The sequence below is a fragment of the Gekko japonicus genome, unplaced genomic scaffold (assembly GCF_001447785.1).
Source record: "Gekko japonicus isolate JY-2015 unplaced genomic scaffold, Gekko_japonicus_V1.1 scaffold18, whole genome shotgun sequence".
NCBI classification, from domain to species: Eukaryota; Metazoa; Chordata; class Lepidosauria; order Squamata; family Gekkonidae; genus Gekko; species Gekko japonicus.
Window position 1 is genome coordinate 3,043,426 of NW_015170275.1, and position 15,978 is coordinate 3,059,403.

Here is a 15,978-nt window from a genome sequence, read left to right on the forward strand (position 1 = left end):
CTCGTTCTTTCTTACTTTCTCTCCTTTCATTCTCTCCTTTTCCTCTTTCCCTCCTTCTCCCCTTCTCTTTCTTTCCCTTCTTCTTTCCTTCTCGCTCTTTCTTAATTTCCCTCCTTTCATTCTCTCCTTTTCCTCTTTGCCTTCTTCTTCCCTTCTCTCTTTCACTCCTTCTTTCCTTCTCTTTCTTTTCCTCTTTCCTTCCTTCTTTCCTTCTCTTTTTTTCCTTCATTCCTTCTCTCTACTCTCTCTCTCTCTCTCTTTCCTTCCCTCTTTCCTCCTTCTGCGGCCCAACTCTAGGCCCAACTTCTCTCTTCGCTCCCGCTGGGGAAGGGGAGACTTTTGAAGATCCCTCCCCCCTTTTGCTTACTTGTCTGACATCACTTCCGGTGATGTCAGGGGGCGTTGCATACGCTAATGAGATATTATGCTAATAGCCTAGTAGCTCATTAGCATACCATATGCTAATAAGCTCATGCAGCTCTTTTTCTACGAAAAGATCCCTGGTTACAAAGGACCAAAATATATCCATATAGAGCAAGAATATTACAATAATCTTCAATGAATACGATCAGGGCCGGCTCTATCACTAGGCTGGGCACCCGCCCCTCTGGCGCCCTTAGCAACTTAGGAGCGCCCGGCGAAGGCGGCCAGGGAAGCTTTTGCCAGGGAACCCCCCAAAAAAACAACAACAACAAATACCTTTTATTGGCATAAAATATTAAACAGTTGCCATTGGGGTAAAACAATCCTATAAAATTTGTGGAAAATAAATAACTTCTAAAAGCATTTCAAGGTATGGCTATTTATATAAGCTTAAAATTATAGCAAGATAAAATTTGCCCAACCGCAGAACCTTGAATTAAATTATGCAACTCATTGATCTCAATTAAAGTGATCAGGGACATTTTTCCGTTTTATAAGAGCATAAAAGAACTTGGCAGTCAATTCAATAATCTCCGAATCCCGGGAAGTAAGGAGGTAGTGTAGCTTGCTTCCATCCGGTTGGCATGCAACCTTGCTAAGGGGGACTTCTAGAAATTTTGCTCGAATGTCATTTAGCAGGTTACAGCGTAAAAGTACGTGCTCAACTGTTTCTAGTTCTCTCTTATTGCATCCGCAATATCTAGTTGCATAAGGGATTTTCTTATATCTCCCCTCAAGAATGGCGGAGGGGAGAACATTGAACCGTGCTAGCATGTAAGCTCTGCACAATTGCGGTGATATCAGGGAGAAAAAATATTGTGGTGGAGCATCAGAGAGTGGATAGGCCCATCTAACTGAGGAACACCTACCGGAAGCAAGAGCTCTGAGCTCTTGCATTTCTATATCGATAAGTCTCTGCTTAAGCAGAGTAAAAACCTCCGGCTCTGTTAAAGTGACAAAATCATTCAGATTAAAGCCAATAGAATTAATTTTCTTTTCAATAGCCAAGAGCCAGGCAGAGGGGTGAGAATCTTTCAACATATAGGCAACAAGGCTATTATGAGTGCATCTAAAATGCAATCGCAGCCAGAATCTAAAGGTGATGATCCACGCCTTTGTCTCCAGCCTTCTCTGATTAAGCTCCAAGCAAATGGCAGCGTAGGAGACGCACAAAGGCAACCCCAGAATTTTCCTCAGAAATTTGGATTGCAGTTGTTCAACTGCCTTGTTAAAGGCTGTAATCCAAATAGGGATACCATAGAGGAGCTTAGCAATAGTTTGGTGTACAAACACTTTAATAGCTGCTGGCACGTACTGATTGCCCTTAGTATAATAAAACCGCGTAAGTGCAAGCACACAGCAATTCGCCATTTTAATTGCCTCTGTTCTGTGTGTTGCCCAACTAAAATTGTGATGAAAATTCACTCCCAGGTATTTAAAGCTCTTGACCTGTATGATTGTTTCACCCCTTATATTCCAATTCCTAGGTTTCCAGGGTCCCCCAAAGGCCATAACTTTAGTTTTCCCAAAGTTCACTGAGAGTCCATTATGAGCACAATAATCCAGGAAGCTTACTAACAATTTTTTCATCCCTACTTCGGAGCGGGAAAGAATGACCGCATCATCAGCATATAAAAGCAAGGGGACAGTTCGTCCACCCAGAACTGGACAGTGACTATAGCCCAGAGAGTCTTCCAAACAAACAGACAAATCATTAAGAAACAAATTGAAAAGAAGCGGAGCCAAGATACAGCCCTGTTTAACCCCAATATTACTTATAATTTTGGGGGTTAAGATCCCTTCTCTAGAACCTCTGATTTGGCAAGTTGTACCGGTGTAGAGATTCCTAATCAAATATAACAGTCTTAGATCCATCCCTGCCTTCAATAGTTTCTTCCATAGGCGCTCTCTGGACACAGAGTCAAAGGCACCCTTCAGGTCAAGGAAGGTAGCAAAAAGCCTGCTTCCCTTCCCTTTACGGTATTTGTTCACTAAGTGGCTTAAGACTATACAATGGTCTAAGGTGGACTTCCCCTGACAAAAACCAGCTTGTTCACATCCCAATATTTGCTGGTCGGTGACCCAGGCGTTGAGCTTAATCGCAAGATGTCTTGCGTATAGTTTCCCTAACGTTGAAAGAAGACTAATCGGCCTATAGTTGCTAGGCAACTCAAAGTTACCTTTTTTTAAAATTGGCACTACTACAGCATTCAACCACGCTTCAGGCATTACTCCTGATCTATCTATAGCGGTAAAGAGAGCTGCCAAAAAGGGAGCCCACCATTCTGGGCATGCTTTAATAGCTTCAGGGGGGATTGCATCCGGGCCCGGGGCCTTCCCTGACTTAATTTGCGCTATTAAGGCTTCAATTTCCTCAACTTGCACCGGGGGCCATTCCGGGCAATCCTCTAGCCTAATCTCAATCTCCACACCCTCCATCACTCTGGTGGCCGTAAAAAACCCCTGGAAATATTCATACCAGTTCTTATTCGTGATTGAGGGATTTACGAATCTATTCCTGCCAAACGCCTTCGAAAACACGGCCCAAAATTTCCTTCAGTCATTGCTAATCATAGCATGCAACAGAGGCTCCCAATTCTTCTGCCGAGCCACTTTTTGCTTTTTTCTATATAGATTATGCAGGGATGCTCTTGCCTCAAAGTATTCTAGGGGTAGTTGGCCTAAACAAAGCTTCCTATATGCCTGATAAATGGAGCGGACTTGGGCCTTAGCTTCATAACATTCTCTATCAAACCATGTCCCAGATCGACGGGTTTTGTTATGGCCAGATTGTTGGTGATGTGATGATAGCGATTCTACAAGTTGGGTTATGATAGAATCATAAGCCTGAATCAGGTCAACCATCCCATTTGGTTCCTTTGCTAAATGTAAAAACTTTTCCAGGCATCGAGGTTTCAAGACCTCAGCAGCCTTCCGGGCCGTTTCCTCAGACCAACGAATCCTAGGAATACTATGGGCTAACTCTCTTAAATCATCCGCTTGGAGCTCAGGATCTACGGCAGTGAAGGTTGAATTAAAAAGGAGGGCCAATGGAAAGTGAACACTTTCAGGCCGACCAATCACTGAGAATGCTCTCACCTCGTCCCAAAGCGACGATGAGATCATTATATAATCAATTACACTGCTTCCTCGGGCCGAAGCAAACGTATAATCCCCAGGAGAGTCAAAGGGAGGTAGACCGTTTAAAATAATTAAATTAAATCTCAAAGTGAGGAGGGCAAGCTGAATGCCCGCTTCATTAATAAATGAGTCTTTGGAGCATCTTAGGTCGAAAAGGCATTCTGATGGTGTATCGTCGGGATTGCCAGGGAACCCGCCAGCAGCGCGTGGGGGGCGTGGCACGTGGGCGGCCGTGGCTCTGCACTTCATAGCTGCGCACCCCCGTGATCCTGTTCACTCCTCGCCGCCACACCTTCTCCCACACCGCCGGCTGCCGCCCCCCTGTGGCTTCTTTGCCTGGCAGAGAGGCTGCAGTGGGGGCAGCGGGAGGCGAGCAGCAGCGGCGGCCAAGAGGGGGAGGAGGCGAGCGGCGGCGGCGGCTGGGAGGGGGGAGGAAGCAGCACACCTCGCCACCCGCCCGCCATCCACTCACCCTGCCTCCATCTCCTTCTTTCTCAGCAGTCAGGGAATCAGGAAAGGAAAGCCTCTCTCTCACGCGAGCACCGGCGGCGGCTGGGAGGGGGGGAGGCGGCCGGCGACAGAGGCGAGCAGCAGCGGCAGCGGGGGGGAGGCGAATGGCGGCTGGGTGAGAGGTCTCCAGGCCCCGCCAGGAGGTTGGCATCTGCGCTCACCTAGAGCACAGGACAACCTCGGGCCGGCCCTGAATACGATCTAAATTGGTTTAAGTGTTCTGTAAATCAAGCCATGGAAATACATGTGGGATTTGGGCCAAGGGATGGAGACTGATTTCATGGCAGGTGATAATATGGAACAAACCAGTACAATAACCCCCCCGCCCCCTGCTTATCCATCTGTGCTTGGGCTCTATCAACAGTGATATATTCTGTCTTCATATGGTTGTGCCTCTTCACTTTTTACTTAGCACTTACTCTTCACTTTTTACTTAGCACTTCCTATGGGTTTTTTAACAGTTATTTTTATTTTATTTGCTTTATTTATATCCTACTTTTCTCTCCCAATGGGGACCCAAAGCAGTTTACATCGTTCTCTTCTCCTCCGTTTTATCCTCACAACAACCCTGTGAGGTAGGTTAGGCTGAGAGTTTGTGACTGGCCCAAGGTCACCCAGCAAGCTTCCAGGACATAGCAGGGATTCAAACCTGGGCTTCAAAAATCCCAGTCTGACACTTTAACCACTACAACAGCCCCAATGCTGTACAATGTTTGCATTTTTAGTAAAAAAAAAATCCTAACTGAAAACATCGACATGAAGCATTAGAAATGGTTTTTTGCAAGTATGTAGAACAGTAACAAATGAGTCTTTTTGATTAAATTAGACAAATGTGCTTTTATGCTGTGTTTTATTCTGATATCCATATTGTTGTATTTATATTGTTGTTTTTATCTCCTGTAACTTTATGTAAGCCTCCCTGAGCGTGCTTCGGCAGGGAGGGCGGGGTACAAACCAAACCAATCAATAAAATATTTTTACTGTGGATGTGATGAAATGTCCTAAAGCAGACTAATTAATTTCCTATCTAGCTTTGTGATTCTACTCTTTTATTGGTCTTGTTTTCCTTCCACTTTCAAAATCCTTTGTAAATGTATCTGTTACAAAAGGGCTGATGACGAAAAGCAGTGAGCACACATCAACAGGACAAATTTTTCCACTTACATTTTTAGGCTTGAATAAAATTAGTCAAAGGGGCAAGTATATTGGCTTTGATTCAGATCCTTTTTTTCAAGCTAGTTTTAAACTTTTAACAAAAAGCTAACACAAATATTCTTTAAATCAGCATCTGACTGCATAGATTCCAAGCAGCCACACAAGTTTTGAAGTAATAAGAAGCACAAAAAGCCGGCCCAGATAGGGTTGCCAAATTTAAAAACCCTACCGTCGGGGGAGCGTCCTCCTGCTCCGGGAGCCAGCCGGGATCGTGTGTGCGCGCGCGCAAAGCGCGTGCGCGCCACCGGGACGTCACCGGAAGTGACGTCAGACGCTGGGGCGGAGCCACGCCATTTGAGGGGAAAACTCTTTGTTTTCCCCTCAAATGGCGTGGCCCCGCCCCCAGCGTGCGACGTCACTTCCGGTGACGCGCACGCCGGGGAGGGGTTTCCCCCGGGCCCCGATTCCCCCGCGTCGGGGAACGGAGCCTCCGGGGCGGGGTAATTCCGCCCTACCGGGGGAGTTGGCAGCCCTAGGCCCAGATCACCAGAATGTGCACTGATGTTCAACCCAATGCGAAAAAGTCTAGAGGTTAAGAGGTATAGGTTCGTTGCCCATTTGTTGTTACAGAATAATAGAGCTTTGCTGAACAAACGAAAATAAGAACTAGCTAGTCAGAGAACGTGAGGGGCCTACCACTTACTTGCGTAACAGCTAGAGTGGTGTAGGTCTAGCACTGTGGGGCAGGGAAGTAGCGTGAAAGCCATCCCTGCTCAACCCAACAAAAAAGGCTGCACCCTCGTTGCTAAAACTGTGCCTTGAGCAAAGTGACTGCAGAGAAGGAAGATTTTGTTCCACCTTTGTCCTCGCAGCCCATCACAGCTGCTTGTCTCTTCATTCTGTGTCTGATTTGAGATTGTGCAGCCTGTTATGTCACTGTATGTCTAGGCAAAACACAGCCTGGACACACAGGCCATTTTGGCAGAGTGGTTTAGAGCGATGGACTCTAATCGGGAGAACCAGGTTTGATACCCCACTGCTCTGCATACAGCCAGCTGGGTGACCTTGGGTCAGTCACAGTTCTCTCAAGAGACGTTCTCTCAGAGCTCTCTCAGCCCCACCTACCTCACAGGGTGTCTGTTGTGGGGAGAGGAAGGGAAGGAGATCGTGAGCCACTCTGAGACTCTGAGTAAAGGGTGGTGTATAAAACGTCATAATCTCCTCCTCCATTCCCTGTTACTGCTCAGCCCAGACCAAAAGAGCTATGTTAGCTGGGAGATGGAAGGGGGAGGAAAAGTCTATTGAAATCTTCAGGTTTTCAGGCATAATGATTCAGATGTGCAGACCTTTCCTTCTAAGCCCCTGCACCAAATTCTTTTTAGACAAACTCATCTAGGACAGCTATTGGAGGATATGATGCCCCATCACCTTCCCTCCCTCAAAAGCATGATTTTCCCTGGGTTTTTCCCCCTTTTTTGTGACTGAGCTGCCCTAATTGTCTGTTTTCTTCTTTCCTGAAGAATTCTGACTGTCCCACCCTGTCTTAGCCAGGAACCTGAGGGAAGGAACTTATACGACTTAATGGCACTCGATAAGTTTTTATATTCCAAATTAACAAAATATTTTATTCAACAGAGGGGGGGAGGTCAGCTGAAATCAGGGGTTGAAATTTCTGTGGTAATTCAACAAAGATAACTCTGGGGTAAAATCAGTACATGCAAAGCTTTTAGTTCTTATGTTTCAGGCTAATGAGAGTTTCTGAAGCTGTTCAGAATTATTTAAAATCTTTATGTTGAGAGGTTTTTTTCCAGTGTTTTCCCAAACACTTGCTTTGAGTATTCCCTGACTCTTTTGGTTTCCAGCAGATTGGTACACGCTTCTTTTAAAACTCCAGTATTCATCTCGAGTTTTTAACTGACTCTTAATCTTCTTTTAAGGTATTGTTCTATGCCAATAAAGGCTAACTGAACTGAACTAACTCTTAAGGTCTCTAAAGACAGTTTCCAACCACACCAGACCAGGGGTCTCTATACTCTTCAGAGCTAACTCTCAGTTTGACTGGGTAAGGAAATTCCTTTTCTCACTAGAAGATCTATCCCCTTTCCTTGGGCTGAATGGGAGTTTCCATCAAACTACCTACTCATCCTTGCCAACTTTCCCCAATTCTCCTGTCTGTGTTAAACTGCTCTCAGTCAGGGCTGAATTCCAAAACTGTCAGTACTCGACTCTTCTTAGCTAGGATTGAAATCAGACTGAATTTTCCTCAGTATCCAGTTCAGAAGACTTTCTCTGTAATCAGCTGATGCTAACTAGATCTCTTGGAGCAGCCTGTCACTCAAGGCTCTCTGGCTCTGTGAAGAATTAACCCTTCACAATCCTTTAGCTGTTTGTACAGAACTCTATGCTTTTAAAAAGTGCAGTCCATCACAGAGGACTATGGGGACAACCTGTTTGGAATTATATAACACTCCCTCTGAAGTAGCAGGCAAAGGTTGCCTTAGCCATGAGGCACCCAAGGCAGCCACCCTGGGCCTCTTACTGGAGGGAGGAGACTGTCATGCACCTAGCTGCCCTGAAGCCCCTGCCACCTCAACTCTAGATGCTCTGGAGTCCCAGTGCTGGCACCTTCACTCAGGCTGATAACGCTGCCTTGCCTGCCTTCTGCATTCCTCACCCGGTTCCTTTTCCACTACTGCCTCCAGAACCAGCCAGACTGGCCTCAAATTTTCACTTTTGCTTTTGCATTCTCTGCCTGACTTGATGCAAGGGATGGGAAATCGATGGCACCACTGATGCTCTAAACTGCTGGGGGGGGGGTCTGCAGCAGCAGCCTCCTCCACTACTGGCACAGTCATCCTCCATGCTCTGATTGCACCCAGATTAAATTACTACAATGCACTCTACATGGAGCTGGTTCGGAAACCTCAACTGCTGCAGCCAGATTACCATCAGGAGTTGGATACAGAGAATATATCACTCCAATCCTAAACTGTTGTGTACCCAGAGAAACCGCACCCGCGGTTGGGTCCGCACATAGCCACGCGAATGGCCCAAGCTTCGCTTCCAGAGACAATAGCCCGAACGAATCCTAGGGCGCACCTACTGGACGGCTAGGATCTGAGAACTGACCTATGGGACTTGGGTACACTGTAAATATCCTATCACGGGTGCGTTTGGGTGTGGTTTGCTATGGGGATATAAGCCGGCCTCTGGCCCGGCTACTTCATCTCAAGTTCTCCTGTATATAATAAAGTATGAACTGAAATCACTCCTCCATGCATCAGTCTCAGTACTTTATATAAACTAAAGTCACTGGCTGCCAATCACCTTGTGGGCCTAACTCAAAGTGCTGGTTATTACCTTTAAATCCTTAAATAATCTGGCAACAGGATATCTAAAAATCACCTCCTCCCACAAAACCTCCCCTACAGGCCGTTCTCAGTGAACTCCCATCTGCAGAAGTTAGGTTGGGGGCCCGTCTCTGTTGGCAGAGAGTTCCATAAGTGGAGCATCACCATGAAAAAGGGCTTGTGTTCCCCAGCCTTACTTCTGCAAAAGCTTAGCCTTGCTTTTATTTAGATATACACAGCTATAAAGCTTCTTTTTACCCAGGCTTTTAATTTTTAACCGGAGAGTTTTATAGGCAGAGTTATTAACTGTACTTTCACATTTATATTTTAGTCTTTTTGGAGTTTTCTTTTATAGTTTTGTCAGCCACCTCGTGAATCAGGCAGGATGGAGAGAATGTGTGCATAAAATAAGTAAATAGCATGGATAAATAAGAGAATGCTGGACAATACTGATACTCTTGCCTAAATACAGCAAAGCAATTCTTGAGTTCATATAATAACATTTAAGTGCCTGCAAAGAGCTCCTCTTCCTGCCAACCTAGCAGTTCGAAAGCAAGAAATTGCAAGTAGATAAATAGGTACCACTTCAGTGGGAAGGTAACAGCATTCCGTGCACCTTGGTGTTTAGTCATGCCAACCACATGACCACGGAAATGTCTTTGGACAGCGCTGGCTCTTCGGCTTTGAAACGGAGATGAGCACCGCAACTCTAGAGTCGGATTCGACTAGCTTTCGAGCAAGGGAACCTTTACCTTTACCTAAAGAGCTCCTCTGTAAGTTATCGTCAAAGCTACATCTTGCAAGAGTCTGAGATTTATCAAAATGTACAACACAACAGAGCAAAAGTGATAAGGATATGTTAGTTGGCCTATCTTTGGACACTTAAAATACAGTGACTGGAACTGTGAATAGGCAAGACAGATCTTTTAAAACCTGAGAAGGACCCCAGGTTTGCATAGAGATGCAAAATTTCCGGAAATTTTGAAGCCCGGAAAAAAACGGAAATTTTCGGAAAAATTGAAAAAAATGCTACATTAGCACTTCTTTTGTCTTTTCTAGATTGAAAGTCATTCTGTTACTTTAGGAACATAAAATATGACTATGGACATTTTTACTTGGCATGAAATTATCACAACTAGCATATTAAAAATATAGTGTATCCAAACAGTTATTACAAACAGAATACCCGCCCACATGCAAAAACAAAACTGAAACCTTTTTCTTTTCTCGTGACAATAGCACCTCCTAAAGGAAGAAATGCATCTTGTTCTTGCATTGGAGAGTTCAGTTTGTAACCTAAAACTTGCTTGTCCTCAGTGCACAGAAATTAGATCAATCTGATACCGTATATATATATATTTTAGAAATGATTTGGAAAATATTTGAACACCTTGTCTTAAAATATTTTATTCATCATGTTAAAATAAAACGTTCCATAATCAATTTTCTTTTCTCAATTTTTCGGAAAAAAAACAAAAAAGGCTTCAGGAAAAAAAACGGTTTTTTTCCGATTTTTTCCCGAGCCTTCACATCTCTATACTGTTTGCAGAAAAATGTGAAATCTTTAAAAAAACAACACTGAGTGGTTTAAAAAATATGAAAATGCTAAAAGGAGCGCTTGCAGCTTTAAGCAATGGATTCCTTCAGTGGCTGTTGTTAGGCAACCACAGTATTCCAAGATGGGTTTATGTGAGGAAAAAGGCAGGGGGAGGAGGTCCTCTCCAGGTCTATTTTGGCCTTTGAGGTAGGATTCATAGGGGCCTCTTGCTGTGGAAGTTGACTGGGTGATTTTGGACCAGTCACATACTTTCAGCCTAACCTACATCACAGGATTGTTGTGCAGATAAGAAGGTGGAAAGGAGAATAATGTAAACGGCTTTGGTCCCCACTCTAAAGACAGACTATAGTTTTCCTAGGCAGAGGCTGCAGAGAGGGAGGCAACAGAAAACTGAAGACAGAAGGGCGGATAAAGGTAGGTTGGCTGTTGGGTGGGAAGAAGATAGCATTGCCGCCTCCAAGTTGGGAAATTCCTGGAGATCTGAGGTGTGGAGCCTGGGGACAGTGGGATTTGAGGAGGGGAGAGACTTTAGAGGGATATAATGCCATAAACTCCACCCTCCAATGCAGCCATTTCCTCCAGGGGAACTAGTGTTACCAATCTCCAGGTGAGGGCTGGAGATCACCCAGAATTACAACTGCTCTCCAAATTACAGAGATTAGTTCTCCTGGAGAAAATGGCTGCTTTGGAGAGTGGACTGTATGGCATTATACCCTGCTGAAGTCGCTTCCCTCCCAAACCCTTGCCCTCCCAACACTCCACCCCCAAATTTCCAGGAATTTCCCAACCTGGAGCTGGCAATACTAAGGGGACCTGATCTCTATGCTGGGAGATCCATTGTGATTCCTGGAAAGCTGCCCCTGTTACTGCAGCTATTGAGGGGAGGAAGCTGGTGGGTGGCTGGGAGAGTGATGGGGCTCAGAAAGAGAGAGTGATGGGGGTGAGGAGCAGAAAAAGAGAGGAAGTGACAGGCATGGAGAAGAGAGAGTAAAACAACAGGTGGTGGGAGGAAGAAAACGTGTGAGAGAGAAATATGGGGAAAGGGGAAAAAACAAAGGTGGGGGGAATCGGATAGCCGCTCTCGCAAGTTTCTTGTGGGTCCCTACTTGTCTATATATTATTAGCCACGTGTGGCCACCATCTGCACATTGGGGCCACATGGAGACTAAAGAGAAAAAATTTAGAAAACAACACGGGGGGAGTAATTCCCCCCAAAGAAAAGTAGCATTCCCTGTGCTTGCACACTTATCTCTAATGTTCATTGGTGGTACAGGGAAGCCATGCTGGGTTCAATAGTGGCTGCAAAGCTGGGAGCCTCACCGGGCCTGGTGGTGGTGGAGACCAGGAGCATGCTGCCAGCAGCAGTGCAAACCATGAGTTGTGCTGGGCCTGAGAGCAGGAAAAGGGGGAAAGGAAACCTTGGCAAGCCCACCTGGAGCAGCTCTGGGAGAGCTGCCAAGAGCAGTGGGGGAGGTGGGCCTGGCAGCTGCAGGGGAGCCCAGAGGCCACACTGCACCTGGTGAGAAAGTGGGGAGAGATGGGATTCCCCCCCCAATGAGTAGCAGGCCCCCTCTTGTAACATTTCTATTATACAAAGTGATTATCTTATTTATCCTTATAACATGAGCAGGTGCCAGTCACTATAGTGTCTTCTGGTCAGTTTGTGTCCTGATGTGGCAGAACATTGTCTTGCTCTAGGACAACCAATGTTTCTGTTCTGAATTTCACTTTGGGCTCAGTCTGAACCAGAGTTAAAGGACTATAACTTTTTTCAGTTCCACAGCTGAGTCCTTGAAAATAGGAACAAACAAACAAGAAGTGCCTCCGTATTCATTTTAAAAAAGGAGTCTTGGAGCACCTTAGATTGATGGATTGCCTTCAAGGGATATCGTCTGCTTCATCATATGCACAAAATGTGACCTCAGCATTTCCTGTGTAATACATTGCATCTTAGCTAGTTCTTACTACATTTGATTATCTTTGGTCAAACCTTACTCAAACATGTTGTGAAACACTTAAAACACAGAGTTTAAGATTAGCAATAAACCTGTTAAAGCGCTAGAAGACACACACACGCCCCCGCGACAGACTCCTAGCACCAACCCACAAGAACTGGTAACTGTTCAGAATTTATGAAGCCCAGCATACATGCTGGCCACCAACGCATGCATTCCATTGTCAAAGCTTTTTAACGCGTAGTTATTGGTAAAGGGTGGCTGACCACAGCCTGACTTAGATAGACAATTTACTCAGGGCTCTTGTCTCTTGCACCGTTGCGCAGAACAGAGGATTCTAGGCGCAGGCCAACATCTTAGGCAAGCGGTGCAGCGCTGAGAAAAGCTGCCCTTCAGAAATCCCCGCGTCTACACAACGACTAAGAGCACGGGAGCCCTGTCCTCGCCGCAGACGGATGTCGAAAAGTCTTTCGGCGGCGGGGGTTACTCGGTGGTGGCACCAATCGAGCGTTCAGATCAAACGAACCGCGGGCGAAAGTTTCTAGAAACAAACCACCGAATTCACTTTTCAAAAAAACCGATTGGGTAACCGCGTCTTCTGCTCGGCCGCCCTTTGACCCTTTCCTCCGCGCGCTCTCTCGATCCCTGCGCCCACTGACCTGCTGCAGCTGGCTGCGAAGCGCCTGCCGCGTAAACGCACCGGGGGAAAGAAAGGGGATCTTTCCGATGCCTCCGGCCGCTCAGCGGCACCTGCAGCAGAACTTACCCTTCCCCCCCCTCCGGCTCTGCGCTGGCCTCGCTTCCCTTCCCGCCACTCACCCGCGTCGTAGAAGGCGTCCAGCACGGCCGTCTCGCCGAAGTCCAACTCGCCAAAGTTGACCGTGGTCAGCTGGGCTCCCTCGGCCTCGCACGCTCGCACCAGACACTGCAGCGCCCCGGCTTCCGGGCTCCGCGCCCCGGCGGCGCCTTTGGGGCTGTTGTTGTCGTTGAGCACATAGACGGCTCGCAGCGAGCGCTGCCGCCACCCCGGCCCGTTGCCCTCCCCGCCGCCGCCGGCTGTGGTAGCTGTTGCTGCGCCCGGCGCCGCCTCAGAGGCGGCAAGTGTCTCGGGACCCCCGCTCGGGGGGCTGAGTCGCTGCTCAGAGTCCCCGCTGGCGCCCTGTTGCTCCCCGGCCCCTGAGGCGCCGCTGCCCACCGAGGTTTCCATGGGGCTCGCTCGGGCGGCCGTGCTACATGAGGCGGTGATCTCTCTGCCCTTGGAGGTCGCTGCTGCGGCCGGGACCCCGGCGCCTGCCTGCGGGCGCGCAGGAGAGCGCGGCTGGGCCAAAGCAAACTTCTCTCGCGCCAGCTGGAGAGCGCCTCGCCTTCGGGGCCGGCAACGCCTAAGGAGCGCCTCTCCCTGCCCACCGAGGCTGAGCTCCGGGAAGCTCCTGCCGAGCTTGTGTCCCTTGGCGCAGCCGGCCGGAGAGCGCGCCAGGCGCCCTGCTCCCGAGAGGCCTGTGCTGGCCCGGGCTGGGACTGTCAGCACGGCGGCGGCCCCGCTCTGCACGCCGCTGCACAACTTCTGCGTCCTGCACTCATCAAACACCTGCGTCCTGTGTTACTGGCTCCTGCCGCAATAAATTAGATTGATTGATTGACCCGCGTCCTGCACTTATCAAACGAGGTGTTGAGGGGTGGGTGGGACCTCAGGACCCCGCCCCCCTTTCCTAGACAGTGGCATTCGAGTGACCGGGTCGGTGGAGACTGGGAATTTTAGTTGCATGCCAGCTCTACACCTGATGCCTCTGACAAAGAGGGCTCTGGTGAGCTTGTGCCACAAGTAGCCCTTAGTTTTAAAATGTCACAAGATTATTTATTATTCTGACCATATCTAGAACATGGCCCTTTTTGCACTGCCAGCTTGCTCTCCTAGAATCTGAGGAGTCAAGCCTTAAGCCTTGACTTCACAGTCCTACACATTCCCTCTGCATTGGTTTCTTCCCCTCCGGTTTATTTACTTGTGTATTCTGTATGCATCCAGCATCTACAAGCAAAACCCACATTTTTTGAGCTAACTGGCGGCCAACTGCCCCCCCCCCAATTCTGCAAAAAGAAAGGGCATCCAGGCCCACACATGCAAGATCCATACATTTGGCAGCAGCAGGGAATCCCCTAGTCCTTATATTTACTGATGATTCCTTCTTATGCTCTCTCTGGCTTTTTAAAAGTTTGCCTGAGTGAGAGAACACCTCCTCTTTTGTCTTTGGAGAAGGAGGGAAAGAAAACAGAACAGGGAGGGAGTGTCAACCTGAAGAGAGAGAGGCTGAAACGGGGGAGGGCAGCGGGCAGCACTTAAATATCTGCAGAAACAATTCTAGTTTAGAAAGGATTAGCGATTCGAAAGCAAATGAGAACGAAGAATTGCAGTTTTAGTAGCTGTGGGGCAACAGTCTGAATGCAGATTCCTGTAAAACAAATGCAGAAACGACAGAAAACCCCAACACAAAGTGGAAGTGAAAGCGGGAGAGAATGCAGAACGGAAGAATGGGGTTGTGCTCAGAAACCGAGGCAAAATACGGGTGCAGAAAGGGCCTATATTAGAGGGCTGGTATTTTTAACCAAATTTTACATAATTGGGGGGTGCACACTTTGATTTTCAGATGGTCAGTTGCTTAAGGAGTATGGGTTTCCATCTTCAAAGATGGGAAAATGCAAATCCATTTTGCTAGAACCAACATCTGCACCTAGGACAAGCAGTTCAGAGCATTGCACCTACTTGACTGGAAGGCCAGATTACATATATTGTAAACGGGTCATTTCATAGAAAAAGAGCTGCAGGAGCTCATTAGCATAACTTATTAGCATATGCCACACCCCCTGACATCACCGGAGGTGTGCACCAGCCCCTCTGACAGGCAGAAGCACCTGGGATCCATTCTTTCCCCCCCTCCGTTCCCTTCGCCTCCAAGTGGGGCGAAGGAAAAGGGGAGGGGGAGGATCTCAGGCGCTTCTGCCTGACAGAGGTGCTGGCGTGCCCACAGCCAGCCTGGGTGAATTATAGAATCATAGACTCATAGAGTGGGAAGGGACCTCCAGGGTCATCTAGTCCAACCCCCTGCACAATGCAGGAAATTCACCAATAACCCACACACACACCAGTGACCCCTGTTCCACGCCCAGAATATGATAAAAAAAACCTCTAGGATCACTGGGGGCCAAACTGGCCTGGAGAAAAATTGCTTCCTGGGCCCAAAGTGGTGATCAACATTTCCTTGAGTTTGTAAGAAAGGGCCACAAGAACTAAGCACTGATGCAACCCTTCCTGCTCTACCTCTCGTGATTTGCCTAAGTTCACACAATCAGCATTATGATCCTTTTAAAGTTGAAAGCATGATATAAATGCAAAGGACTATTTGTAAGATTATCTGTAAGACACAAGACCAGGACGCATCTCCCTTCTGGCAATCACCTGGAGAGACCCTATCACTCAGCTTCCATTGCCCCCCACACACCCCACACTGGAATAAGAACATAATATCAGACCATAGCACATTGCAATAAAGTCCCTACAACTGTATACAGAAATACTGAGCTTCCCTACCATTTGCCACAACTAGCCCACCACACAACCAGGATCAAGACTCCTAAGTGGACCAACAGACAGGCATACACTCGTTTGAGAAACTGAGTATTACATTACAACACCTCTGGAACATTACAGATCAGTAGAGGCAGCACTGCACAGTGGTCAGAGTTGCAGATTGATGTGGGGAGACCCAGGTTTGTATTCTCACTCTGCTGGCTGAGTGACCCCGGGCCAAATCTCCCCTTCTCTACCTAACCTACCCCACAGGGTTGTTGTGAGGGTAACACACACACAATTTTTAAAAAGGTGTTCAAAAGT

General features: G+C 47.4%; 1 protein-coding gene across 1 annotated transcript in view; it reads right to left on the reverse strand.

The window, feature by feature from the left end:
• MAP3K15 (mitogen-activated protein kinase kinase kinase 15) overlaps nt 1–13,563 on the reverse strand; it is a 129,694-nt gene extending 116,131 nt beyond the window's left edge. Inside the window, exon 1 of the mRNA XM_015417615.1 lies at nt 12,912–13,563. Coding sequence (XP_015273101.1) covers nt 12,912–13,299 — 388 coding nt within the window. The 5' untranslated portion in view covers nt 13,300–13,563. The remainder of the gene's footprint in view (nt 1–12,911) is intronic.
• Between the last annotated feature and the right edge of the window lie 2,415 nt (nt 13,564–15,978).